This window comes from Anomalospiza imberbis, chromosome 8, assembly GCF_031753505.1.
Source record: "Anomalospiza imberbis isolate Cuckoo-Finch-1a 21T00152 chromosome 8, ASM3175350v1, whole genome shotgun sequence".
Lineage (NCBI taxonomy): Eukaryota > Metazoa > Chordata > Aves > Passeriformes > Viduidae > Anomalospiza > Anomalospiza imberbis.
In genome coordinates, this window is record NC_089688.1 from 25,918,179 (window position 1) to 25,945,756 (window position 27,578).

Genomic DNA, 27,578 nt, shown 5'->3' on the forward strand with positions numbered 1-27,578 from the left:
AAGCCTGTTTTGTTTGTGGGTTTCTTCTCTGGCTGGGCTGCTTTCACATTGCAGCTGGTTTGTCTTTGGCAGATAGCAACGTGTTCTTGGCTGCACATTTTCACCTTGAGCTCACGGGGTGTAGCCACACCGTGTTTTGCACACCTGTGCTGGAGAACTAGGAAAATTTTGCCTGTTTGTGTCAGTGCTGAGATGTAAAAACCAGTTCCACAGCAGAACTGTTAGTGCATTGTAGAGGTTCTGGCTCCCAAGGCGTGGGCAGCTTGGAGGGGGGGTGTGCATGTGTGTGCGTGAGTAAGGCTTGTGCTGCCTTGCATGGACTTTAGCACTGAGCAGCTGGCAATGGGACACCATTACAATCACAAGTAAAGTTGTTTTGGCGTGCCCAAGCTGAGTTTCTGACCTGCTTATCTACCCTGTTCACTGTCACCTCCCACAGCACTGTCTGTAGGTGGAAGCTGTGGTGACAAGCTTGCCAAGACATGGCTGCACCAAGACTTTCACAGGGACTGGTGTCAGTGTTCCTCACGGTGCCATTGCCACAATCCACAGGGTCCCTGGAAAGAAGGGAGACCTCAAGCAGGTGTGCTCAATAGCAGAGTGAGAAGAAAGAACACTGAGACCAACAGCAAAAGCAGCCCAGGTCTGTCCTGATGCTAACGGGGATCAGCACCACTCCAGCTGATCTACTCCAGTGCCTGATTCCAATTGGGAAAGATTAATTCAGGCAGGCAGGATGGATATGTTAGATATTAGTCTTCCAAGATATCAGCAGGCTGATGTCCCTGTGATTGCATGCTCACAAGCTGTAAGTTACATGCACCTCTGCTTTTCTCTTCCTGCAGAGGCAGGTGCTGATTCACGAGCTGCTGCTGTAGTTCAGCCACCAGCACATCTCTTCCCAAACCCCTTCTGTGGGGTTTGATCTTAAAACCAGCAGTGAGAGTCTGGTTGAATTGAAAACTACTTGAGCATTAAGGTAAGTAGAATTCTGTGTTTAAAACAGCAGCAGATATGAGCAGTGTGAGGGATCACTGGGCTCTGCCAGCCTGGTGAAAGGAGAAAAAAAATGGAAGAAACCACTCAGAAATATTGTTTGGGTATGCTCCTTCCAGGAGCTGCTCCATCTCTCTGCACTTGGGGCATGTTCACACCATAGTGAGGAATGGCATGAGCTCACTTTCATTAATCACTTCTTGTCAGCCAGGCAAAGTGGGAAGTAAATTCTGTTTGCTGAAAGCACCATGCAGGTGGTCTGAGAGAGTGGATGTTGGCTCAGCAGGAGCAGGGAGTTGGGGTGGGTCAGCCGAACTACAGCCACTGTGGTGTCTTGATTGCCTGTGAACGAGCCTGAAGATGCAGACAGGATAAAGCAGAGTGATGCTTATAAGGGTTTTGGAGCTCACATTTGCTTTATTTGGTCCTAGAGGCTTTCAGCAAAGACGACTCACTGAAACAAAGAAGAATCACTTTCCTGAAATGGAAGGAACCAAGTCATGTATTCAACCTCTTTCAATGCCCTTCTGTGATCTTGTGCAGCCTTTGAATTCTTCTTTACCTACAAAAGGTTTACTACAGTGCAAAATGAGTTCCCAGAGCAGAAAGATGCTTTTTTTTCAAGGGGATATGGGTTGTTGAGGCTTCAGGTAATGCTTCCAGGTGAGTTGTCATAAGTTTCTAAAATAATCTTTTCCCACCGCTTTCCTCATGTCAGCGTTTCTAGAGCTCCAGTGCGTTGTGGCTGCTGTTGTTATGTAAGGACTCATGAATGGCTGCAAAGTTCAAAGGCATATTGGCAACCCCAAGTCCCAAAAAACCAGGAGTCAGCCCAAGCCCTGCCCCGTTTCCCAAGACAAAGTTGTTTGCTGACTATTTCTTTTCTTATTTTTTTTTTTTTAATTAGCCCACAAACTTTAGGATCTCTTAATTTACCTCCCAGGTTTTTTTAGCTTTTAGGTTGCACTAGTTTCATGGTTTCAAATCTTTCATCCACAAGACCTTGAGGACTAGGGCCATACTTTGTTTATAAATGAAAGCTAAAATTCCCTTGTTTCAAGGAGCTGGGATTTTAGGATATAATCCCCAAAGCATATCAATTGTGATAAAATCACAGGAGTTTCCAGCAGTGCACCGTCTTCTCTGTTTGGAAGAGGAAGTATTGGATTGCAGTGAGCTGCAGGCATCACTAGCTACTGTCATTTTAGCGAGTCAAATAAAAATAATATTGTGGTTAAACATGAGCTTTGCGGGCCTAACTAAAGAAGGTAACCTCATCTATCTGCAGTGCTTCACAAAAGCGCTGCCTTTGTAATCCTCTGGATTAATGCTCACACTCAAGCACTCTGCCCCAGAAGCCTCTGCATCTCTGGCAGAGTGCATTTAAAAGGATAAAGGCTCTCTGGGATGCAGAGGAGGCTGGTGCCAGCCAGGCATCTCCTGGGACACGTGCTTGTGGCTGCTTCCAAACCAGGAGCATTTCAACCCAAGTAATCCTCCTTTCTTCCCTCCCATTGCTCTTGACTGTTGCTTTAATTTCAGTGTCGTGCCGCCTTTCACGTAGCCCCCCTCAGCCTGAATCAGATCCCTATTGTCTGTGTTGTCAACACAGCTGTTTAAATCCCTTCCCCCAAATTCCCCTGCTTTCCAGAAAGCTCCTGCCTGCAAGGCCCAGGCGCTGTTCTGAGTTTGCAGCTTTCTGTCAGGGCCTGGGCTGAGCTCAGATTCCTGTTTGGACCAGCATGAGGTAAAATCGGAAACAAACTCAGGACAACGCTGCACTTGAGCAAAGCCTGATGCTCCCTGGCTGCCTGCTGGAGGCTGCTGCCGCCTGGGACTGCCAGTGCAGAACGAAGTGAATGATTAGCATTATTAAAAATGCCGTGCAATTATGCAGCACCTTTTCATCTAAATATTTCAAAGCTTCGTAGCACTCACACAAAGTTACTTATTATCCCTGGCGTTTAGCAGAGTCAGGAAACGCAGGAAAGCAGCTGAGTGACTTGCCTTAGGTCATGCAGTAAGTCGGCGTCAGAGGTGGGAACCCAGCCCCGAAGTGCTGACTCTGTGGCTCATCCCCCAGCGAGAAGACACACCCCACCTCCTCCTGCAGAGAGAGTGCCAGGCCAGCTCCTTGGGGTGGCCAGAGATGGGGGAAGCACTCAGCCCACCTGGAGCATAGCACAGCCTGGGCAGTGCCCTGGAAACACCTGGCTGGAGCAGCACCCCCCATTCCCAAGCTCTGCTCCATTCCCCAGGAGCCCTGTGCACACGGCTGAGGGGCTGTCATGGCAGCTCTTGTGCCTGAGGCTGCAGTCCAGCTTGCCTTGGCATGGTGTGGGGTGGGTGAGTGCAGCCACTGTCCTGGAGGGCCTGGAGGGCAGGGTGTGATGCCCCTGGGCTGAGCATGGCCACTGCAGCCCCATCTCCAGCCCAATCCCTCCAGCCCACTGGCCATACGCACATGGGAAGACCACAAGGACCTTCCTCAACAGGGAACAATTCAACCTCCACACCCTGGGAGACACTACTGAGGACCAGAGGTGGCTCTCCCTGTATCAGCACTGCAGCCAGACTGCTGTTCTCCCACTAGCTCTGGCTACAGCACAGGTGCAGCAGCACTGGCTCCCTCCAGACCAGGCGGTCCAGCCTTACCAAGGAGCCTGGACACACATTCAGACGCCTGCCAGGACATCAGGAGGTGTTATGCTCTCTCTGGCCAGCTCAGCAGGCTGGGCTGTGGGAGGCACTGGGTGCCAAACCTTTATGCCTTGCAGCAGCAGAGCTGACAATATCAAGTCCTTGTATGCTGACACTTTTCTGGCTTCAGGCCAGTGCTAGGGTGTCCTGTTTTCTGGGAGGAAAGTCAGAAGGAAGGAGAGGAGAGGTGGAGAAAAAAGCAGACATGAAACTAGGTGAAGAAAAGCATGTAGACATTTAGACCTCAATGGTCAGGAAAACACCTTGGCTGAGTCTCTTGGCCCCAGTGAGGTAAAACACCTTGTTACTGGTTACCACAAAAGGTGACTGGCACAGTTATAAGGTTAAAAAAAATTCTAAAAGACCAACTACTTCTGTTCCACCACTGAACTACTTATTTTTACCCTAGAACTATAATGAAAATCCACTCTGGTCAATTTTTTTCTTGGAGACTTGAGATGCTGCAGGTTTTTTAGTCATAAACAGTACCCTGTTCAAAATATTATATCCCATTTATGAAGGCAGGCGTGACTGATACAGCTTCAGAGTTCCAAGGGGCATATTTAAGTAAGTAACAGGAACTAATCCATATAGTCAGCTTTCCTTAGGAGCCTGGGGATTTACATGTCTAAATTTCATTGCGATGAGACTCCAGGATAGGGGATAAAACTCTAGTTAACTTCACTGGAGATAAAACCCAGGCAAGGGCAAAAGCTTGGAGACAGATGCTGCAGTTGAATGAATTTATACCTCAGAAATGCTACTTAGAATGAACAGTCATTGCAAGAAATCATTTTAAAAAGCAAAAGAACCCATTGAGTATAAAAGCAATGTCTCAAAAGAGAGTCAGAGTTTTGTCTTTTAAAGCACAAAAAACGGGGAAAAGTTTTTCCTCATTGCATATGGCTGAAAAAATCAGGAGGAAGAAGAAATTATAGGGCATAGAGGTTAATATGCATTGGGTATGTGCAAAAGCCGAACTCATACTTTGCTTTAACTTTTGCTGAGGATGTTAATCATGTGGCTGCAGATGTGAGGGATAATAGGATGGGGGTATGGAAATGTTTGTGGCCAGGATAGAAGCAAATCTCAGTGCTGCTTCCTGCGCTGAAGGCAGAGGAACGGGTTAATCCGCATGCCAGAGCTCTGGAAGAACTGGCCCGATGTCTTTAACAGGTCCCTCAGCCAGGGACAGGAGCACAGCAAACCTGTACAGAAGAAGTGAACTGATCTGGGCAAGAAGAGGCATGAAGGTTCCAGCTTAATAGCATAAGGACAGATTCAGAAAAAAATGGTGAAGGAAAGGCTAGCAAAAGAGAGGGAGGTAAATGGCATGAGATGAAATGGTTTTATCAAACCCATTTATCTTTCTTGGGAAAGGCAAGCTGCAAGCCATTTGCTTAGTGAAGGAAATGGGGTGGATCTCACCTCTCTGGACTTACATTGCACATTTCATATGGTGCCACATGGAAAGTTCTTAAGAAGAGGGAGAGGTGATTTTGCACAAGGTATAACCCCCTTAAAGACGTGGAGTAAGAGCAGCAGGGCTGTCAGGCTGGAGGGCAGTTACCAGGGGAGTGTTAAGCGTCACTGCAGATCTGGCAAAGTGCTTTTGTAAATGAGCTTGGCACTAATGTTACTGGAGAACTGGTGAATTTGCTGATGACAGAAAATATGAAGCAACCTCAGGAGAAAGGAGGCTTGAAATATTACACAGAGAAAGGTAGATAGCAGAAAGTGCTGGTCATAGGCACAAATGACCAAAGCCTTTCCGACAAGCTCCCTGGCAGCTCACACTTTGATCACCAAGTAACTGACTTGCCAGCAGTGGAAATAGGAAGTGAGAAATGCAGTCCTGGAAGGCAGCAGGAGAGGTACAGCCCAGGCTGCACTGAAGGCTGGGGTGAGCTTGAGGAGAAGCTGTCTCACTGCATTTTGCAAAACAAATACTGTGAGCATGAGGCTTTCTCTGCATAAATACTCCCAGGAAGGAAAGAGAGAAGAGCTGATGGTGCTAAGGGCCAGTGCTGGTACAGAATAAATGATCAAAAGGAGGCATCAGACATTTTGATTAGAAGATCGTTGCCAACCATTTGACAATGTGGTTCTGGAATGGCCTCCCCACTGCAGTCGTGCATGTAAAATATTGAACTGCTTTGAGGATGGAACTTGGCAAGGTCACGATAAGGATTATATCACATGGTGCCTTTGATAGGAGACCTGATAGCACAGAAGTTCCTGCCAGTCCTAAGCACAAAGGTAAATGTTCTGTAAGCCTCTGTCCATATAAATACAGAGCATGTGATTATATACACACAAAAAGCAGGCACATGATTTATTAATCACAGGACCTCAGCTTGTCAAATAATAATTACAAGGCAATAACACACCTTGTTTTAATAAATGGCTCCCTGAGATTTTCTCCCACAGTAAACCAGTAAAAAGGGACAATTATTCTGAGGTAGAGGGGGCATTTTGTGTTTCTGGTTGTTAGCTTTTAAATGAACTCACCGTCTGGAACTCTTAAATCAAGTTCTCCCATTTTTCTGCACATTTCACAAGTTCAGCCCTTTCCAGTAAAGCGTCTTTTTGGATGCGTGATTGCCCTTTGTTAAGGCAAGAATGAACAGATGACAGCGGCAGCACGGAGGAGACATGCCTGGAACAGTTTAACGGAGCGAAGCCGCTGCTGCCGCTGCCAGGAGGGTGTACTCAGAGCCCTGAACAGGGCAGGCTTCTTGTGCAATGTGAGGGGCAAGTCCTGGGAAGCCACGAGAGAGACAGGAAGGCAGTGGCTCGGGAAAGTGTTTATGCAAAGCCATGGCAGTGCGTGACTCTTCGGTCTCCGTGCTCGGGCGAACCCAGGTCTGCAGCACAGCCCCGTTCCCAGCTCTCCGATGGAGCCGCACGAGGATGTTCAAAAGCAGCTCTAATTGCTGAGCATTTAAAAAAGTGAAGGCGTGTTTTAGTACCCTTTCAACCTGGAGCTGACGCTGCCTGATGAAGAAGAATGGGTTTGCTGTGTTTGCAGTTCATTTCATGAAGGCACCTTAGCCGAAGATGCAAAAATAAAAGTAGTCTGAAGGGAAAGAAAGCAGAAGGCCAAGAGACAGGCAACTGAACAGAGCAGATTGATTTAACAGATATGATACATTTTTGCTGTCTGCATTATGTGTGGAAATTCGTATTCCAAGTGACACAGTAACAGACTCGACTGTAATCAAACAGCACTGCTGAGGTGTCAGGAGCACAGATGCTGCCTATCGAAAATATTTAAAACAGAAAGTAAAACTTTGAAAAATCCGCAGTGGGGAGCGCAAGGGAAACGTTCGGTGGTGTTTCTAATCCAAGGCAACTTCTCTCCGCTTTTCACTGCTCTCTCTGGTGCGGGAGGTCGGAAGCCCTGCGTGAGTCACCCCAGCGACAGCTCGGCCAGCGCTCGGGGAGCAGCGAAGGCCGGCGCAGCCTGGCCTGGCAGCGCGGAGGGAGACACGCGGTGCCTATTGTGACGGGGGAAGGGCTGCCCCACGCGTTTTGGGGAGCTCCAGCCAATGGATTCCTCCCCTGGGTGTTACGGGAGGGCTTGGCCTGCATGTGAGAAAGGGAGGGGAGAGTTTGAAAACAACCCAGCAGGCTCTAAGGGAGGAAGACTGCTAGAAAGTGACCCGCTCGCCTCCGTGCAAGCATTTTGCTCCAGGTGATCGGCGACTGTAGGGGTGGAAGCGCAGGAGGGGCCGGGCGGCTGAGGCGCGGCACAGGTAAGCCGGGATGATGCAGGTGTCGGGCAGCGGGGTCCGGCTGGACACCCCTCACTGCCCGCCTCGAGCTGCCGATCCACCAGAAACGCTCCAATGAGTTCGCCTGGGGCTTTTTTGTGTTGTGGGTTTTTTTTTTTTTTTTTTTTTTTTTTTTTTTTTTTTGGGGGGGGGGGTTGTGTTTTTTTTTTCTTTTTTTTTTGGTTTTTTTTTTTAGTGAGGAGGAATGTTGCTGTTTTATTTTCATGGGGATTTTGGTGGTATGTTTGCTATTTATATGTCTGGGGGAGGGAGGGCAGGAGGGAGCAAGTAGGTCTCTATAGCTTTAGCTAATGTGATCAGCTGTTTTCTGGTTGTTGCAGGCAGCTTTGAGGTTAGAAAGGGAAAAAGGTGGTATCTTTTTTAGTAGGTTGGTTATACAATGGAAAAATACAAATTATCTTTCACGCACATCAGCTCTTTTTCAAGTCATAGTTCTTTAGAAATAAGAAAATATGTGCAAATGAGATTTTCAGTGATTGATAACCCACGTGCTAATAGAGATATTCAGCAGAAGAAAGAAAAAACATACAATTTTCTTGTCTGGAGGTGTGCTGGATGGTTTAGGGGTTTTCCTCTTCTTTTGACCTCTGACCCAGCTTTTAGCCTCTTGGAAGTGATCCAGTCCTAAACTTTAGCAGAAAATCCTTCAGCAATTTTCCATGGTGCTTTAAAAGGTGTGATTGGCATGATGCCATATTTTGTGCCCTCTTCTCTTCTGCGGGTTCTGGTTACTGTTTCAGTCTCTCTGTCACCTCTTTCTTCTTTACTGAAAAATCTCTTTAAAGGCCCACTCTGCCTTGCAAGGAAAGCTGAATTCCACGATCAATGTTAATAGGTAGAATTTATTTTCCAAATCCTGGTGGTGACACTGAAACACATAGTTTGCTTGGTGCGCACGAGTCAGCAGAGGTGCAGAGAGCAAACTAGGAACTATTTATTGATTGATGGGGAAACAACATCTTTTAAAGCTGCCTCTAGGTTGCGTGTGAAAAAATCTTGTGTGAGCACGTTGGACTGTTCTGACTTGAAAAAGTCTGCAATTTGCTGTCTTCGTGAGCTAGAAAGGCTTTCTTTCTGTCATTTAGCTGATGGGGAAAGTATCATGAAAACATGGCAATCGTGCTGCACATTCTTTTAACAGATAGTTGTTGTTTTAGATCTTAAACCTATTTTGGATGATTCACGCAGAGCCAGGCCAGTAAATTTATTCAGAGGCTCTTACACAAAGGAACTTTGGCTCTTATTTCAGTCAGAAGAGTGCCAATCTAGAGTGGAATTATACGGGAAAAATATTTAATAATACTACGAAAGTCAAGTCATAATCTGGTTAACTGAGGAGGTTTCTCTCACTGGCAGCTGGAAAATCCTGCAGTACGCAAATACCAAAGCAGAAGGGATCTGTGTTTGCTCCCCTCATTGCTTGGGCTCTCTGGAGTGACAAATTACGGAGAGAAAACAAAGGGTGAGCTGAGTTTTGAGGAGGGACCTGAATGGAGGCAAAGCACATGACAATTAGGGGAGACTGTCATCTCTAATTAGGTGTGTGCCCTCAGGCAGTTCGTACAGCGTAAACAGGGTAAACGTAAACTAAGACAAGGTGGGAAGTTTGGAAGGCTGTGGACGGACATGCACGGTTTGGCTGTCAATCCTAAAGCTAATCCTAAAACGCGTGTGAAGCGTTTCCGAAGGGGAGCAGGCGGCTGCGGCAGCTCTGCCCTCGGCGGGCCGAGCAGCAGGAGCCCCGTCTGCCCACGGCGGGCAGCTGCGGAGCGGCCCGGCCGCCCTGCCCACAGCCTGCCCCGTGCTGAGGGGAGGCGGCCAAAGGCCCCAGCTGCCCTTGTCAGCAGAGAGAAACGCACACCGGTCAGAGGCAATAGATTCTTTTTTTCTGATGGCTTTGCTTCAGAAAAGGAAGAATAAAATAGACTTTTAATTGAAGAAGTAGGACAGCACGTGGAGGAGGAACCAGGCACAGCTGCCGCGTTTCCGCGGCTGCCCCGGTGCTAGCACCCAGCACCCCCAGGCGGGATGTGGGGAGCCGTTCTCCGACATCCCGGGGGCTGCCGCTTGGACCCTGCCCCCCTCGGCGGAAGGGCCTCGGCGATGCTATCCCGGTGTGGGCGCTCCGGGCCGCGTCCCGCAGGGAAATGGAGAGCCGGGCCAGGTGCGCCCCCGCCCCCCGCCCCAATGGCTCCTTCCCGCCCCCCGCGCCCACCGCGATGGTCTCGCCCTCCCCGCTCTCCCCCGGCCTTCCGTCCGAGCCCAACGCGCGCCGGGCCCCGCCCGCCGATTGGCTGCGGGGCGGGCGGCAGCCAGCCAATGGCGGCGCCGCGGGTGGCCGTGTCGCTGGGGCAGAAAACGCAGGCGGGCAGGGGGCGGGCGCGCGCGCGGGGGGCGGGGCCGGGCGGCGGGCGCGCGCGCGGCCGGCAGCGGGAGCGCGCGCGCGGCGGCGGCTGAGGGGGACTCGGCCCGGCCCGGCCCGGCCCGCGGCCCTGAGGGAGCGGCGGTGCTGCGGGCGCATCCCGGGGGCTGCGGGCGCATCCCGGGGGCTGCGGGCGCTCCCGGGCCGCGGCAGCCACTGCCAGCCCCGTGCCTGTGCGCCAGTCCGGCCCCGGCGGCCTGAGCCCTCGGCCCCGCTCCCAGCGGCCTGCAGCCCTCGGTCGGGCGGCCTGAGCCGTCGGTCCCGCCCGCTCCTCAGCGCCGGCGCTGCGCCGCCGTTGGTCCCGGCCGGCGGCACGGGTTTGGTAGGAGTGCCCAATGTTACCGTGCTTTTGTGTGTGTGGCTGCAGCACAGCAGCTGGTGGTGGGGGGGGGGTTTGCCTGAAGTTAGCGAGAAGGGAAAATAAGTGCATGCTACGTGAAAGTTACACAGGGATTCTTTGCACCTCGGGAGGTCTTGATAACTTTTGGAAGCTTTGTCCTGCTGCGTGTGTTGTTTCTAAAGGGTAATGTGCCTGCTGAGGTAGAATTGCCTGTTTAGATAAAGTGCAGGAAATGGTAGTGGGTACAGAGCACCGAGCATGTTTCATTGGTGGGTTTCAGTGACTTAGAAAAATACCCTTGTCTTATGAACTTTAAAAGTACTGTTCATGTCACTGATTCATCTCAAAAATTTCTATGGCGTTTCTGCCTAAAGTGGCTTCTGTCCATTTTATTCCTGTATTATCTCTTCCAACATGGATTCTGATGTTCTAAAGGCAGTTTTGCAAATTGTGTTCCCTAGTTTTATTGGTAATGCTGTGTGATGCAAGTCTGCAAATCAGAAAGTGACTGGTTTTGAATACAGTGATAAATCCCAGCATCCTGAAGCTCCAGAATCTTCTGGTCTGAGTTAGTGAGAAGGTGCATTGCTAGACTGAGAGTGTATCTCTTATCTCCTGATCAGTATGACAGCAGGACTTGTAAGGCTTGGATATTCCATCAGCCTTGTTGTAAACAAAGTAGGATGCTGAATCTCAGAGTGATACTACATGGAAGTTGGGTTGTTATTTATTATGTTGCCACAGGTGGAGGATTTCAACTAGGGTCCTGTAGGGGAAGAGCACTTCTCCCTTTGAAATTTAGAACTTGGTTACAAATGATGAAAGCTGTGATTATTATTTAACACAGGTTTTGTCCTTTTTTGTCTTTTCCCAAGAGGTGGACAACTGATGGAACATTCCACTAGGAAGGATAAAACTGTTCTTTCAAGGTAGTTTGCACGGATTAGACTGAGACCTGCACAGAAAAATATCTCAACCAGCAGTGACTGGGAACACTTGAGAACTCTTGAATGACTGCTTGAGGTAACTCAAAAATGTTTATTTTAAAAATGTGTGGAGCAGGGAAGACTCTTATTGCACAAGGCTGGGAACTGTTTGGTTTGGCATTAGGAAATGTAAGACCATGACAGCTGAATGCTGTGCCCCAAACCAGAGTTTCTTTATTGCCAACGGTCTGTGATGAATCATTTGCCGTTAATGGGTCTGTGGCAGGCAAGTGGACACGAAAGGGGAAAACCAGGGAAGGGAAAAGGGGAAGGGAATGCAGTTGTTTGGTGTCACAATCTTGCCACTCAGTGGTGAACAGTTTTCAGGGCAGCAAAGGATGAGATGGGGAAAAAAGGGCTCCTGAATTCTTATGGGACAGACACAAATACCAGAAATATTCCCAGGCCTATGAAGGGATTCATAAAAATCTTGCAGGTGAGGTATGAGGGAATTCTGGACTGCTTAATTCTTTTGTGTACATAAAGTACGGATGGATGATGCCATCCTCTTCACAGTGACATGGGGTGGTTTGGAGAAGGACAGCTACTAGGAAGGGGGAGAAAGAGGAGCAGAAAAAGAGGAGTGTTTAAATGAGAAGTTTATCCCTTGTAGATTGAATGGTGTTTGCAAGGAGTGTTTGAAGCATGCAGAAGCACAGATGTGAAAGCTTGATAGCTGTATGTACACATACAGTAAAACAAAGACTATGTCCTTGAGGGGAGGATCAAAAATTAAGTTGTTTTCTAAAGGCTGGGCTGAACTTGATAAATTGGTACCATTTTATCAGCATCATTCACATGAAGAACGTTTCTCTCGTGGATACAGTTGTGACATTGATATTGTACACTCCTAGAGATAATCACTTGGCAGAACAGGACAGTCTAGGTTGATAGAGGTGGCTTTTATCAGCTAAAAAAAGCTGTCTACATGGGGCTTTTAGCCTTAAAATAACGGCTTTTGTCCCATTTATAAGCAACAGAACTGACAGCTGCTAAGGCATCCAGGCTTAGATGTGTTGGAGGGTGGTGCTTCTCTCTTGCTACACCATTTACCTTCCCAGGAGCTTTACAGCTGCTACTAATAGTTAATTATAGCTGAAGCCCCCCCATTTTTATATTTTGTGAGTGAAGCCTTTGCATTTTACTTTGATCTAGTGTCTTTTGTTCTTTAAGCTTTTCTGTTTCTGTTTAGGCCTTGGAGGGAAAGCATTAAGACTTCACATTTCACAGTCAGCTCTGTTAAGCAGCTATGGAAATAGAAAAGGAACGCATTTATATTACCCCAACAGGTAAGTTATATATTCAGTTGCTTTTGTTTTTTTTTTTTTAACTTAAAATTGCTTAGCTGACCAGAAGGGTTCTCTGTAGAAAAAATGCATCACTTGATAATTTTTTTTAACAATACTGATTTAGAAAAAAAAAATCATTAAAAACTTAACAGAATAATTCCTTCAATTGCATATCAAAAATTCTGCTCAGTTATGTTTATTTAACATTTATTAAAATAATAAAGTTAGCATTTCTGTAAGTTGCTGGATAGTAGTTGCACTTGTCTCCTTATCATCTGTGTTCAAGTAATGCTGGTGTGAAGAAAAGAATAAACTTAAAAGTAAAATGTGTAGGTGTGTTTAAATTCTGCTTTTATGCAACAATTTACCTTAAAATTAGGGGAAGCAAATGTTGAAGGGCTTGGCTGGAAGTGGGAAGGGGCTGACATGGGAAAAATTTAGGAAGTACATGTTAGAGACTGTCACGAAATGGACTGTTTTGTCAATTTCACACATTTATTTTATGATGCTTAGTCAGGGTAACATAGATTCATGTTGTTTTCAGTATCTTCCAAAGGTTGTGATGGTCTGCGCTGACTCTTTCATGTCAAAGAGGTTTTAAATGTTTTTTAGAATAACATGTATTTACAGTGGGTAATGCAGTTGAGGTGACAATGTACTCCATATGATTTCTGATATTTAAGCAGAATTAGGTTAATGCAGAAGACACCTTGGTTCTCAACATTTTAGAGTTATATTTGAATAAAAGGTGGAAAGCTGGGTTGGCAGAATTTGGACAGTTAAATTGGTAGAAAGCTTTGTTAATGAAGGTAGCCCATAAAAGCACAGATTTTAACTGAGCTTGCTAGGCTTAATGGTAGGGTAATGAGATAAATTTGGATAACTTCTAAATGTGTAGTAAGCAAAGTATTGCAGTTGATTGAATACTGTTACTGCCTATATATGTATATGTTATATTAAGTGAAGATAAGCTGGAAAGAAGATCTGCACCATTTATAGGCTCTTATTATTTTATTTTATAAGTTTTTGGAAAATAGTATATGTGTTCAATCTGTTTTTTCAAGCCTAGCTAGGTAACTAATAGTGGAGGGCCAGTTGGTTACCATATTATGGAGAAAGAGGCTGCAGCTGGAAGTTGCAGTGTTATATAAAAAGCAGTGTAGTAGTGCAGTGAGAAATATTAATTCTTAAGGGTTGGATGTTTCCTGTGGAGGATTTCCTTTAGTCTTGAACCTGAGATCAGGATTGTGTAAGGAGGTTGGACTGTAGCCTCCCCTTTAATCCTTAGCTGTCAGAGTCAGGACTGACTTGTGTTAATTGTTGGCCATTTTCTTTGGAAACTGACAAAGAAGTAAGTGGTAATTGAAGAGTGAAGTTTCTGGACAGCCAGAACTCGGGTCTAAACTGGCGAAATTAATGGGAGACTGAGCATGAAGAAGAATTTGAGTGCATTTGACTGAGAGGAGCTGGTTGTTGCTGATGGGGTCTCCTGGGGAATGAGAGGAAGGAAACCTGGTAGGCTTTGCTCTTTTTTCCCCTTCTGTTAGCTTTATGTAAATCTCTCATTGTTTTATTAAAATGTTAGACAAACAGAGAAAGTTGCTTGTGAGAAGGCTTTTCCTGGATGTGATGCTTTTCTTTTTTAGCTTGCTGCAAGCATAAAAGGAATGCTTTTGTGGGAGTAATGAGTGGAAAGATGAAGCTTAGCCTGGAATGGCTGCATTATTGCTCAGCTGTAGCGTTCACATCTCTGAAGACCATTATCTAAATGTTATTTCTTTGATCACAAAGGAGGCAGTTCCATCAATGTTTGCTCAGTTGAATATACTCTTTGATATGGGTAAATACTTGGAGATTGGCAATATTTTATTAGTCCACTTTGCTTTAAAAATAATTCTTCATGAACTTGTTTCAAAGTGAAAAAACATAATTCTGAGAAGTATTGCCAAATGCATGTTGCTGATGAGCAGGTATTGGAAGGGTGAATTAATATGTTAGCTAAGTTCAAATGTAAATTTTGAATACTCTTCATGTTCTGGGTTTATGGCAGTGAACTCTTCTGTAAAGCAGTTTTAGAAAAGCAGTTTCTTTTGAGTGCCCTTGTCTTGCCCTGCTAGGGCTGGGGCTGTGGGTTGTGTCTTTAGGACTCTGCTCAGTTCTGAAGAAGTGGAGAACTGTGTGACAGAGAGCTGAGGCTGTTCTCTGTCTGTGTGTCTTCTAATTTGCAAGGACTCCCAGGGTACTCACTGGAACGGAAATAGATTCTCAGGTGCTTTTTCTTTTCTTTTCTCTTTTCTTTTCTTTTCTTTTCTTTTCTTTTCTTTTCTTTTCTTTTCTTTTCTTTTCTTTTCTTTTCTTTTCTTTTCTTTTCTTTTCTTTTCTTTTCTTTTCTTTCTTTTCTTTTCTTTTCTTTTTTTTTTTTTTTTTTAATCTTTATTAGTTAAGAAGGGGAAGAATAGCTTGTGAAAGCTTTTGTTTATAATGCTTTAAATAAGACGTTCTGCTGAACCACACAGCAAAAGTAGGGGACAATTTAACTTTGGGAAATAAGACTTTAGACCTAAACATTAAATGTGCGTTAGCTTCCTCAGAGAGTGAAGTTGTTGTGCTTCTTGGTGCTCTGAGATATTTACAGATCCTTAAGTAGTGAGAGAGTTTTTTGTTGGGTACAAAACGAACCTATTATATTTGACTGTGTTGTGTTTAGAAACAGTCTTGACAGAAGCTACAGTGAGGGACAATCCACAGAGAAGAGAGATCCCACTGATTCAAAAGACTGTATATTCTAGGAGTCTTTATTACCAAGCTCTCCTAGCTTTGTAGCAAACAGCGTTTCCCCCCCATAACTTTAAAAACAAAACCTAAAATTAGTAATGTTTTTATATTTTTCTATGCCTAAATTGTTGCTTTTCTTGCTAGTGAGCTGTGTTTGAAATTCCTTGAATTGAATAAAGGGGAATGTTGGTCGATGATTTAGGGAGTTAATTTCACTTTGGTGATGAGTCTTGTAACATTGGTGAGTTCCTACAGAATTTACTGTATTGGCAGTTTCATTTCTTTCTAAATCAAGAGAAGAGTGGGAGGAGTGAGAACGAGGCGCTTGGATCTATGCACTTAGGAGTTCGGATAGTTTTTGTTTAACAAGGGTGGGGTTTTCTGTGGTTTATGTATTTATGTATGGTTTTATTAATTTGCTTTTCAACTCTTGACATCTGCTCTGTTTAGATTGTGGATATTTTGTGCAGCGGAATAAGGAACTCCTTATTACTGCAGTATGTAGACATGCCTTAAAACAATGTTTGCCTTTACACTGTTGAAAACAAGAGTTCTATATGATGTTGTAATCCTTTCTAAATGCAATGTGTTTTGGTAGGCTAACATAATACTGTTTAAAACGATAAGATTTTTTTTCTGTCTTTTTAAGAACTTGAGAATCTAAATGATGCTCCATTTTCTGGTGATGAAGAAAATGGTGGGTCTGAGGAACAAAAAACTGAAATCAATGGAAACTGGATTCCTGCAACTTCAATTACTGAAGCCAAAATAAATGCTAAAGCAAAGAGACGGTTGAGGAAAAATTCCTCTAGAGATTCTGGGCGAGGAGACTCTGTTAGTGAGAATGGAGAGACACTGAAGATTGGAGTTGTACCAACAAGCCCAAAGGGGAAGCTTCTGGACAGGCGATCCCGGTCTGGAAAGGGAAGAGGTCTACCAAAGAAAGGTTGGTGTAGTTTAGTGAAGAGAGTAGAACGAGAAAGATAAAGATTTGTTCAAAGCACAGTACATTTTTTTTCTGCTGGGAATCGTTTTTATAAACCACAGTCTCTGTGCAGGCATTTGGGCCTTTATGTTATTTAGTGGGTGGCAGTAGCAGGTGGCAGCAAATCTAATATGTCTGTGATCAATCAACATCTGTCTTTGAGGGAAGTACATTTCGTTAGCAGGCTTAATACACAAATCTGAACTGTTGGTGGTTCATAGGACTGTTACTAATACACATTTAAGTCATGGTTGTATTTGAAAGTTCAGTTTCAACCTTCAGGAATTCTTGTGCACTCCATACTGTTTCTAGTGTCTTACTGGAAAGTGATGAAAAATGGCTGAGGAAGTGGGAACTTGTCAGACAAACATTCCCTCTTCAGCATATATTGTTAGTCAGTAGATGGGCACAAGCAGTGACAGATCACTTTTAAGTGAAAGAATGTTGTGTTGAAGTCAGAACTGTTTGTAAACTGGTGGTCCTTACTTACTCTCCCATATTTTTGCCAGGTGGAGCAGGTGGTAAAGGAGTTTGGGGAACACCAGGTCAAGTGTATGATGTGGAAGAAGTAGATATTAAGGATCCTAATTATGATGATGACCAGGTATGCAAATAGTTTCTTTGCAGTGTTGGTTTATATTTCCTTTTATCTATTTCAATGGTCTTGTGAGTTAACGTGAATGTCAGCCTGGCTACACTGAAATGTTCATTTTTATGCTCAAGAATAGATTATTGGCTAGTAAAAAGTCAGCTGGTGTAGAAGTCACAGTGTAATACTCACAAATCTTGTCCTCAAGCCCTCTTTCTGTGCCTGAGTAAGCAGTATCCCTTTCCCAGGTGTGTTCTCCACTGCTGGTTCCCATGGATGTGGATGTTGCAGTGCTGCTCCATATTTCACACAGACACTGTGTTAAAATTGCAACTCAAGTTGGGAGTTTAGTGGGGACAGCATCCTTTATAGATTTTTCTCTTCCATGTATTCCCAGCCTACCCAATGTCTTGTCTGCTTGGTATAAACACTCTGAAGTTGATAGCTTGGATGTTTGGTTGACATATATTTATTTAGAATATGTTATGGAAGATTGTATCTTAGAGCCATATTACTGGGGGAAGGGGAGAGAAAGCAAAGCTTTATTGGGCAGAGGGGCTTTCTGTCGTTGAAAGGGAAATGGTGATTAGGAACGCAGATTGCTGAAGTCTCTCAGATCAATACAATTGCAAGACAGACCGTCAGTACACTCTGTATGACATAAGCAGAACAGTGGTGGTGTCCTTTGAGTAGAATCTGTTTGCTGTAGCCAGAGCTGCTTAAAGTATGTTATGTGAGAATATCAAAACCTTCTTCCAGGATCAGTTTTCCCTAAAATTTGATGCTTTCCATAAGCAGAAATAGCCATTAAAAGTGGGGCTGACAAGTGCATAGAACAAAATTTTACGAAGAATGAACATTCTGTGTAACTTTGGTGTGATGAAAGGATAGGTTTTTTGATTTCTGCTATACTTCTTGATTATGAAAAGTTTCTTTCCATTACACATTGGTTGAAGATGTCTTTGTTCAGCTCTGCAGTATTGCTCTGAATGTTGCTTCTGTAGATGCAGAGTAGGGAACTGAGTTAGATCAGATCTGGTGCTGCTGGAAATCTGCAGGACAGGTGATACATGAGGCAATTGCCGTGTGCCTCTTTTTTCCCCTTCAGGGAATGCCTTTGCTCACAAATATTCTGAAAATGCCTTTTCTGTGATTTGTGCATGGCACCAGCTCTCTGGTCACAGAGTCACCACGGAGGAGGGAACAAGGCTGGGTTCCTGCCAGGGACGGGAGTGCCACATGCAGGGGAACGTGCTGTGGCACCGCCAACTCTGCTGGGCTGGGGCAGGAGCTTCTGTCACTCTCCCTTCAGTATGGAGGCACTTGACCTCTGCTCCTGTGGTATCAGTTGAATCCTAGGAGCAGAGTTCAGTGTGTTTACCATTGTTTAACAGTAATTTCAGCCTTTCAGTTGAATTCAGCTAACAGTAAAGTCAAAATATGAAGAAGTATGACAGCCAGCATTGTCTGCACTTTAATAGTAGAGACAGAGTCTAATGTTTTTTGGCAGAATATTGACTACCAAGAACAAAGCATTAAGGATTAAAAAAACCGCTATTTTGATGCCATTAGTGCTACATAAGGTGCAAGAAAAGACAATAAGCATATGTGTTTCTGTTGTCTTTTAAAACAGGAGAACTGTGTCTATGAAACAGTAGTTTTACCTCTTGATGAAAGAGCATTTGAAAAAACTTTAACACCAATCATCCAGGAGTATTTTGAACATGGAGATACTAACGAAGTTTCGGTATGTTATCTGCCTTTTTATTTCTTTGTTTTAGGGGCCAAAGCTGTAGCATGCAGGATAATGCAATTGCCAGCTATGAATGAGTTTATAGAGAAATTGGCAAGAAATGTACTATAGAATACCCAGCAGTTATACAAATTATGTGAGCAGAAGCATATATGTAATTGTATACGTATAAGCACATAAATATTTATTTGAGGTCTGTTTATATATTTAACTAATAAAAATCATGAAATCTCATTGTTCTGTTTTTCAAATCTTATCTAGGAGATGCTGAAGAACTTAAACCTTGGTGAAATGAAATACAGTGTGCCAGTGCTGGCCGTTTCCTTGGCATTAGAGGGGAAGGCTAGTCACAGGGAAATGACATCTAAGCTTATCTCCGACCTTTGTGGGACAGTAGTAAGCAAAACTGATGTGGAAAAATCCTTTGATAGACTGCTCAAAGAACTACCTGAATTGGTGTTGGATTCTCCCAGGGCACCACAGGTATATCTGTAAATCTTTATGCCAGTAGTCAAAAGCTTTTTGTGGCTAAAATAGATCAAATAAAATGAAATAGACTCTGTGTTTTGAAAAATATCTATTGATTTTCTTACTGTCTGTAATCCTCTCCCAATTACCCAGGCTGTGTTTTCACTTTGAAACAGCTCATTTAAATAAAGTCTGAAAACCAAGCACATTATAATTATCTACTTCAAACTTCTTTGAAATTCAGCATTTAATTAAAAATGCTTCTATTTTGTTGCAGTTGGTGGGCCAGTTCATTGCTAGAGCTGTTGGAGATGGGATCCTAAGCAGCACCTACATAGATGGCTACAAAGGCACTGTGGATTGTGTCCAAGCTCGGTAATTTCCTTGCTTTCTCTATAGAGACAGTTTTCTATTCCAAATGTCAAAGATGATGATCAGGAATTTACAGCTTCAGAATAAATCATGCAGTTCTTCAACTTTTTTTTTAATTTGAAATGAAATAAAAAAGAAACACAAAACCAACAAAATCCAAAATGACTCAAGTCAGAGGAGAAATACTGAGTTCTGAGAAATGTATTAATACATTTGAGTTGAGTTAGTCAGGTTTGTTGTCCAGCTTATGTTCGAGAGTGAAAAATGAGCTGAAAGAAGCAGTGGTTATGGAAGGTTTTGTCTTAAAAAAAGCTTTAATGTGATTAATGGGTAAATATAGCATCAGGACAGCTGCTGTAAATATGTTGTGAAATACACAAGGGATTAACTGTTTTGCCTTACAAAGGTTTGAAGCCTGTGCAGTGATTTCCGAGACTTTCTCTGTAATGCTCTATTTGTCAAGAAGTACAATTGTTTTCCATGTCAGTGCGAGAAGTTTGAAGGAGCAATCTCTGACAAAGAGGGATGTTTTAATAATGAGTCATGTTTTATTTTTCTTACCTCCATAAGTGTATGTTTCAGGCTTAGGAGGTGCTGAAGTCCTGTTTCTTCCAGAAGTTGCATTTGCAGTGATTATAGCTCAGCACTTTCAGAAGGAAGAGCAATTCTTAGCTGCCTACCTTGGGGGCTCAAACTGAGAAAATTGTCTGTCACTTATATAAATGTGTCCTGTGATTTGAAAGATTGTAGCCTGCGTTCTGCACATCTGGGATGCTTTGCTGCCTTTGTTATTTCTTGGCCAGTCTTTCCTGCTCATTAAATCTTGGTGAATAGAGTTATTGTTATTGGCTTACCCCCAGCATGAGGACTGGGAGAACTGTTCCTCCTTTACATGGACGGTACATACTGTATCCCAGACTTCTTTTTTTTTTACCTTACTTCCCTTTTTATTCTTTTTTCAATAAACTGGCAGGCATCCCTAGCTTGTGCTATTTTTCCAACTACATATTTACCTTCTAAAGTGTTTTCTTTGGCTTAAATTCTAAAGGTTTCATAATTCTTCAGACCCAAACAGAAAACAGTATTTCTGTAGAAAACTGTTTTTGAGTGTGGCAGCAACTCAGGCCTTTTTTGTTTGAGATCTACCTGCCAAGCTGTATTCTTGGAGAAGACTGGATGCAATCCATTTCTGCATAAGAAAAATATTTAGGTGTTTTCTGTGAGGATGTTTCAGGTTCTGTATTGGTGATTTAATCTGCTGCCATCGCAGCATTGTTACCTGTCCTTGAAATGAGCAGGAGTGTAAGGGTGATGGAAAGACAACGTGGGGAACTTATTTGCTGCTTTTGTGATCTGGATGGTCCCTGTGGAGTTGATAACCCTGACCTCTTCCCAAAGATCTGGTAGCTTTGTCTGAGGAAGACATGGCCGTGGGGGAAGTTGCAGATGCATTTAATGAAGTTCTGCAATCAGGTTTAAAGCACTGACTTTGCCTTTAGAGCTGCGCTGGACCGCGCGACGGTGCTGCTGAGCATGAGCAAGGGAGGCAAGCGCATCGACAGCGTGTGGGGGGCAGGAGGGGGCCAGCAGTCTGTGAAACACCTGGTCAAAGAGGTAACGACAAAACTCCCCGCTCTCCAGCTGGCTGTTGCTCTGGGCTTACTTTTTTTGGGGTAGAGGGAAGAGAGACATCCCATACTAAAATGGCGTCTTACGTCATGAGTGTCGGTTTTATGTTGCTCGGACTTTCTTTTTTTATATAATTGATACAGACGAAGTAGTAGAATTGATGTAGATAATTTAGTTGATTTTGTAGTATTTGTCACTGGTGGGAGCATGCTAATACAACATTCTGTATGTTGCAAGTATATGTTTATTTTTGCTTTAAGCAAAACTTGTAAGCATTCAGCTTTTTAAGACCTCACAGTATAAAGCGATGAAGTAATTAAAAGAGCCAAGATGAAACTGGCTAAACTAGATAAACTATTATTTTTTGGCATTGCTGATCAACAGCACGGTAATACCTGAAGAAAGAGAGAGGAAGAAAGAGGAATGTTTAGAGATCCATGCTATAAAGTAAGCAGGTCTAAAGGAAAAGGTCATGTTACAATTTCTAGTTTGGGAGTCTAACAGATGATAGGAGGAGGCATTCAAGGGAGAGGATAAACTTAATGCCACCCACGTGCTCCTTTTATGGTGACACACAGCTTATAAAACAATGATTTTGGTGCTTCTGTATCAACACTGTGGATAGGTATTTGGCTTACACTGTGTTTCAGGTTACTGATAACGTCTCCCATTTAATTAATGCCTAAATTTAATTACATTTATAAAAGCATTGGCAGCAAGTTTGAGGAACTAACTTGCTGCTGGGTTGCTAGTGGATTATCAAAACGGTTGACAGCTTTTACATTTTGTATCTAATTAGTGTTGGGTTTTTGTTTTAAAATTCAATAGATTGATATGTTGCTGAAAGAGTATTTGCTTTCGGGAGATGTATTGGAAGCAGAACGCTGCCTTCAGGAACTGGAAGTACCCCATTTTCACCATGAACTTGTATATGAAGTAAGGAGAAATCAGAGTCCCTTGAATAATTGTTGGTGTTTTGATGTGGGCATGCAAATAATATAACTGGCATCTGAAGCTTAGGTTGCTTGTTCTGTTATTTGAATAACTAAATTGTTTCATGTAAAGTTGAAGGTTTGTGTGCTCATTTCTGTGTGCATTGTGCAATAAGTAAACTGCTGCTGACTCTGGGAAGATCCCTAAGTAATTTCTGGGGATTAAATAGTTGAATTCAGATTATTATAAGTTCCTGAAAATAAGGTCTTAGTTTATTTTCTGCTGAGGAATGGCAACAAAGAAAATCCTCCCATGCTTTGTTTTGGTGTTTATTTCCTTCTAGTTTCAGATATCTGGGTATTCTAATGGGTGTTACCTGTTTTTGTTAAGTTATAGAGCTTCCTTTTTCAGGGTGGGATTGTTTCACCCAGCACATTTGTAAAAGCTTACATATTTCAGACCCAGCCTATATGGGAGACTGTTGCCATTTGTACTCTTTTATCTGCCAAATTGGGAAATGGTTGTTTACCAATAAAGCTGAACACCCACAATCGACAAAATTTCCTTTTCAGTAAATGCACTTGTTATAGAAAATTCCTTCACAATAGAACTACAGAATCATTTCAGTAGATGGGGGTTGTGCAGTATTGTAGATTTTAAGCTTCTGAGTCCTCCTAAAATCACAGATAAGAAACCCCTGTGGATACAAAATTAAAACTGTGTGGATACAAAATTAATTTCACAAAATTAATTAATTGCCATCTGTACTGCAGCAGCCATATGGATATAGTCATGTAGTGGTGAAACCAGAGAGAGAAAGGCAATGCTTTTGACTATGTCTAGTCCTTTCTAGTTTTTTCATACCTTTTATCTTATCCAAAGAATTTTCATTCATTTTTCAATAATAATAATAATAATAACAATAACAATAATTTATTATAATAATAATAATAAAACTGAAATTGTGAGTGCATATAGCAAATGGGCTTTTTTTTCCAGAAAATTCATAACACATTCACTCCTTTCTGTACCTCATATGGTCACACACCTTGTACCTGAGCCAGTGTTTTCATTTTAGTCAAAACACTTGCATGATTTGTTTTTAGGCCATTGTATTGGTTTTGGAGTCAACTGGAGAAAAGACCTTTAAAATGATACTGGATTTGCTGAAAACTCTGTGGAAGTCTTCTGTCATTACTGTGGACCAAATGAAAAGAGTAAGTATGGCATCTAGAGCAGTTTGTATAAGGTCTTCCAAAATTTCCAGCTGCCTTTATGCAGATAAATGGTTAAAACTAATCATCTAAAATGCTGAAATATTGCTTCATCTTTTAAATTTGTCTTTTTATCTGGTAGTTCTTTGTAACTGAAGTAGTACAATAAAGGCTTACTAATGACAAATGTATAGAGCAGTATACAAAAATACTGTGCAGTATTTTGCACAGTTGGAACCATCAGTGACTTTACATCTCAGGATGAGTATAGGACAGCAACTCTGACCCAAGGCAGAGTGGGGACCACACCAACACTTACATACCAGCTGTGTTGCTGGTGGGAAGTGCTGAAGTCATCTCTGGTCGTCCCCAGTCTCCCCTGCAGCATAAACTCGTGTTGATCATTTGTGGCCACATTCACTTACATTGAAGACTTACTCATTTTCTTCCCATGTTACTACCCTTGCAGTAACAGGCAGGTGAACATACAGATTTCATACTGTCTGGATTTCTGACTTCGAAAGAAGTTAAAAGTTCAGGTTGTGTTTTTATGTAGATAGATATTTGTATAATGCCATGATATGGGCTGATATTATATACCTTATTTCTCTACTGACTTGTAGCTGCAATGCTTTAGGTTTGTAAAACCATTAAAAAAACTGAATCCTCTGGAATGAAGAAGGGTATTTAAAAACATTGTAATAAAATAATAGAATAACCCGATGATTATTTGAATGCTTACACTGCAGGGCTATGAACGGGTTTACTGTGAAATCCCAGACATTAACCTGGATGTGCCACACTCCTATTCAGTGCTGGAGCGCTTCGTAGAGGAATGCTTTCAGGCTGGAATCATCTCCAAACCACTGAGAGACCTCTGCCCTTCAAGGTACTTGTTTCACTGTAGATAGGCAAAGGCACTGCTTTTCATTCCTATCATAGCTTACAGAAAGCAGCATCTTGGTTACTGATTGCAAGTGGAAACTGGGAGGATGGACCAACAGCTGGACTGGTAAAATGTGTATGAAGAAGCTGCACTGATGTGAAACGTGTTGAGGCTGGGATAAGTACTTGAGGAAAGGCAGCACCCCTCAGGGCTCCCCACAGGATAAAGGCTGCCTCTCCTCTGGTTTCCTGATTTGCTTGGTAGAAATCAGTGCAGCACCAAGCTGGAAGATCCTGGTGTCATAATGGTCCGTGTAGGTGACAGTGGAAAACTGTCAGCTGTACTGGGGAAAATTAAAAATAATCCTTATAAATGGTTTAAACTTACCAAACAGCCAAACAGCATGAGTACAGTTCCAAGATGAGACAACCAGTCCTAATATCTATATAAAAAGGAACAGGACACTAATATGGGATAAGCTCTGCACACTCCACTCCTCATACCTGTCCTGGGAGTTGTGTAATGCTTTTGGTTTTGGTTTTTTGTGGGTTTTGTTTCTTAGGGTTTTTCGGTGGTTTTTTTGTGTGTTTTTTTTTTTTTTTTTTTTTGTTTTTTTTTTTTTTTTTGTTATGGCTTGGTTACTCGTAGCATAAATAATGCTGTGTGAACTATACCTAATTATTATGCTGTTACCTCCTTACTGGTCACAAAACAGTTAAGATGTTTCATTTCCTCTGGGGAATACATGTTAATTTTAAAATATTATGTTAATACTATTATTCACAGTTTTGTGCATTTGAAATAGTATTTATTTGACAGGTCTTTTCTATTTTGGGTGTTTTGTTAGACTTCTTAAATGTGATAAATCTGGATCTTGGAATGTTAGCATCCTTATCAGAACAGCCTCCATTTGTGGACTTCACACTTAAAACACTGTGTGTGTTGGTACCAAATGTTTTGCAGGTTTGGGTGTGTGGGAGGATAGAGAGTCATCACTGCATCAAAAGCTTGATTATACTTTGACCACCAGTTATATGTTGAGAGGCATTTTTGGTTTGTGTACTTCAGTTTTAAGTAGAAACCCCCCATTCCTAGGTTTCCAAACCAGCATTTTTAAGCAGCTGAGCTGACATGATCACTGCTAACCCTGCTGAACTCACACTTTATATTTTACTTCCAAGAGCCAAGAGAAGATTCTTCTCAGCGATAAAAAACAAGCAGTGCTACTCTAAATTACTGAAAAGAGACTTTGTACTTTCTTACAGGGGCAGGAAGCGTTTTGTGAGTGAAGGAGATGGAGGTCGTCTGAAGCTGGAAAGCTACTGAATGTGAGACCTGCCTCCTGAAGCCTTACAAGCTGAAAGGGAACACAGCTCGCTGTCGACAAACACAACACGCATGCTCCTCTGGTGTGTGTATGGATGCACATCTAGGACAGACCAAATTTAAGAGTTGCTTAGCACAGTTGGTATTTTTTTAAGAGCACATGTTTTGGGTACAAATTGTTTTCTTTTTTTTTTTTTTTTAATAGTTTTGTAAATTTCAGGAAGAAGTGTTCTTTCTTTGGGCATATAGTAGAACAACTAGCCACTCTGCTGTGGTGGTGCCTTGAAATAAGCTATCTCTGTATGTGCCATGTTTATGACCTAATCATTCCACGTGTGCACCGATGTCTGACTGCCGCTCGCTCTTTCCAGGACAGTGCTGTCATCATAAAATCACTGGTTTATACAAAGCTTTATTATAGAAGGGTCAAGTTAAGCTGCTGTGATCCCATTTCCATTGCTGCTAAAGAAATACTGTGCTTTGGGAGTTAAAAAAAATTAGCAGTTTGTTTTAAAGAGCCCAAGAAAATACAGCTGGGTCACAAGACGAATTCATCTGTTTCAGGGGAGAACACTGGTCGGTTTCAGCCCCCATGTACCAAACTTGTCTTTTTTTCTATGTAACTGGAAAAGTGAAAAGTTCTGGTAAAACATAATAAAAATATTTTTTGTGAAGCTCTTGTTTCCTTTTTATTTATTTTAAACAGAATAAATTAAGCAGTACATCTAATGCTGCCCTTTGGTATTGCAATCAGGAGGAGAGCACAGAATAATTAAGCTCATGGCAAGTGAGTATTTACGAGATCTGTTTTGGAAAACACAACTGACTCGCGTAGGAGCGTCCAGGCTGGCACAGATACTGTGAATGTGTCTTTGCAGCAGAGCTTCGTGAAGCCCTTCCTCAAGAACAAGATGGATCTAAGGATGACTCGCTTACAGGAACTCGCTAGAGCCTCTCTCCTTTGTTTTTCAGTTTCACGTCAAGATTTCAAGTGTTCCAAAATGCTGGGAATAGCCATTCCAGGGCCGGGAACATGCTGTGCTGTAGGAGCCAGGCGCATCAGTGCTCGAGCGGGTCTAGTAAGCCCGGCTTGGAGCAGGGGATTGTGGAACTCGCCTCCTCCCGCTTTCCGAGGGGTTCTGGTTCTGGTCAAAGACGCGTTTAAAACAGCGCCAGGGCAGCGACCAGCGCGACTTCTACACCAACAGCGCCCGACGCGCGGCCTCCCCGCCCGGCCGGCACCACCGCTCGCGTTCAGGCCACGCTTGGCTGCGCAGCCCCGTTCCTAGCGGTACCTCCGATCGCGGCTGCCGCGGAGCACGACCCTCCCCGCGCTACGGCCGGGGCGGCGCGGCCCCCGCGGACGGCGGCGGGGCCGCCTCGGCCGGCTGGGCCGCGTCCAGCGCCGCCCTCTGCAGCTTCTCCAGCTTCTCCAGCGACACCGACTTGAGGGGCAGGATCTTGGGCTTGCACAGCACCAGGGCGGCCGTGTCCTCCACCGACAGCTGTCCTGCAAAGGGAGAAAAGGGCCGTGAGCGAGTGGCGGGCTGGGCGGGCAGGGCCGGGCGGTGTCGCCGCCGGTACCTTGCTTGGGCAGCACCTCCCGGAGCGCTCCCGTTCCCTCCGGCATGGCGGCTCCGGCACGGCAGCGCCCCCGGGCACAACTACAGCTCCCAGCTTGCACTGCGCGGCGCCAGGCCCATGCCCCCCGCTCGTGCCTCCCGGTGCGTGCTGGGAGTGGTAGGCCTAACGGGGCTCCGGCTGCCTCAATGCGCGCTGGGAACTGTAGTCCTTGGCGTGGCGCTGCGCCGGGGCAGCCCCGGGCGCGGCAGGAGCGGCTCCCCCGGGGCTGTCCCGGCCCCGGGATTCCGGGATGCCGCTCCCCGCCTCAGCCGCGCCGGGCTCTGCTCTGGGGTGGAGCCGTCCCACCTGCACGGGCCTGCCCGGCCCGGCGAGCCGCTGCCTGCCCGCCTGCCAGGGCCCGCCGCGGAACTCGGGCTTCGAGGCGCTTTTATGGTTTATTTTCTGCTCCTGTAAATAAAATCCCCAGCAGACACCGTCCAGCAGACGGGCGTGGCCTGGGCGTACGCGTCCCGGTTTTCGTTTCCAGGCAGCGCC

The 27,578-nt window shown here is 44.2% G+C and overlaps 2 protein-coding genes across 3 annotated transcripts; one reads left to right on the forward strand and one right to left on the reverse strand.

Annotated features, from left to right (window-relative positions):
* Nucleotides 1–7,352: 7,352 nt before the first annotated feature.
* Nucleotides 7,353–26,134, forward strand: PDCD4 (programmed cell death 4). 2 transcript variants are annotated; one of them, XM_068198034.1, is made up of 13 exons: nt 7,353–7,393; nt 11,131–11,278; nt 12,434–12,530; nt 15,955–16,251; nt 16,800–16,894; nt 18,513–18,626; nt 18,894–19,115; nt 19,378–19,475; nt 20,972–21,086; nt 21,930–22,037; nt 23,141–23,251; nt 23,998–24,137; nt 25,400–26,134. In XM_068198034.1, exons 3-13 carry the CDS (start codon nt 12,491–12,493, stop codon nt 25,458–25,460), a joined length of 1,401 nt encoding a protein of 466 aa, XP_068054135.1. In that variant the 5' UTR covers nt 7,353–7,393; nt 11,131–11,278; nt 12,434–12,490; the 3' UTR covers nt 25,461–26,134. The 2 variants fall into 2 exon arrangements, with proteins under 2 accessions (XP_068054135.1, XP_068054134.1); XM_068198033.1 differs by lacking the exon at nt 7,353–7,393 and adding an exon at nt 9,957–10,237.
* On the reverse strand, nt 25,666–27,578 carry BBIP1 (BBSome interacting protein 1). Its single transcript, XM_068198035.1, has 2 exons — nt 27,045–27,578; nt 25,666–26,970 (listed from the first exon to the last, which is right to left on the reverse strand). The coding sequence occupies exons 1-2, from the start codon at nt 27,088–27,090 to the stop codon at nt 26,795–26,797; spliced, it is 222 nt and encodes a 73-aa protein (XP_068054136.1). The 5' UTR covers nt 27,091–27,578; the 3' UTR covers nt 25,666–26,794.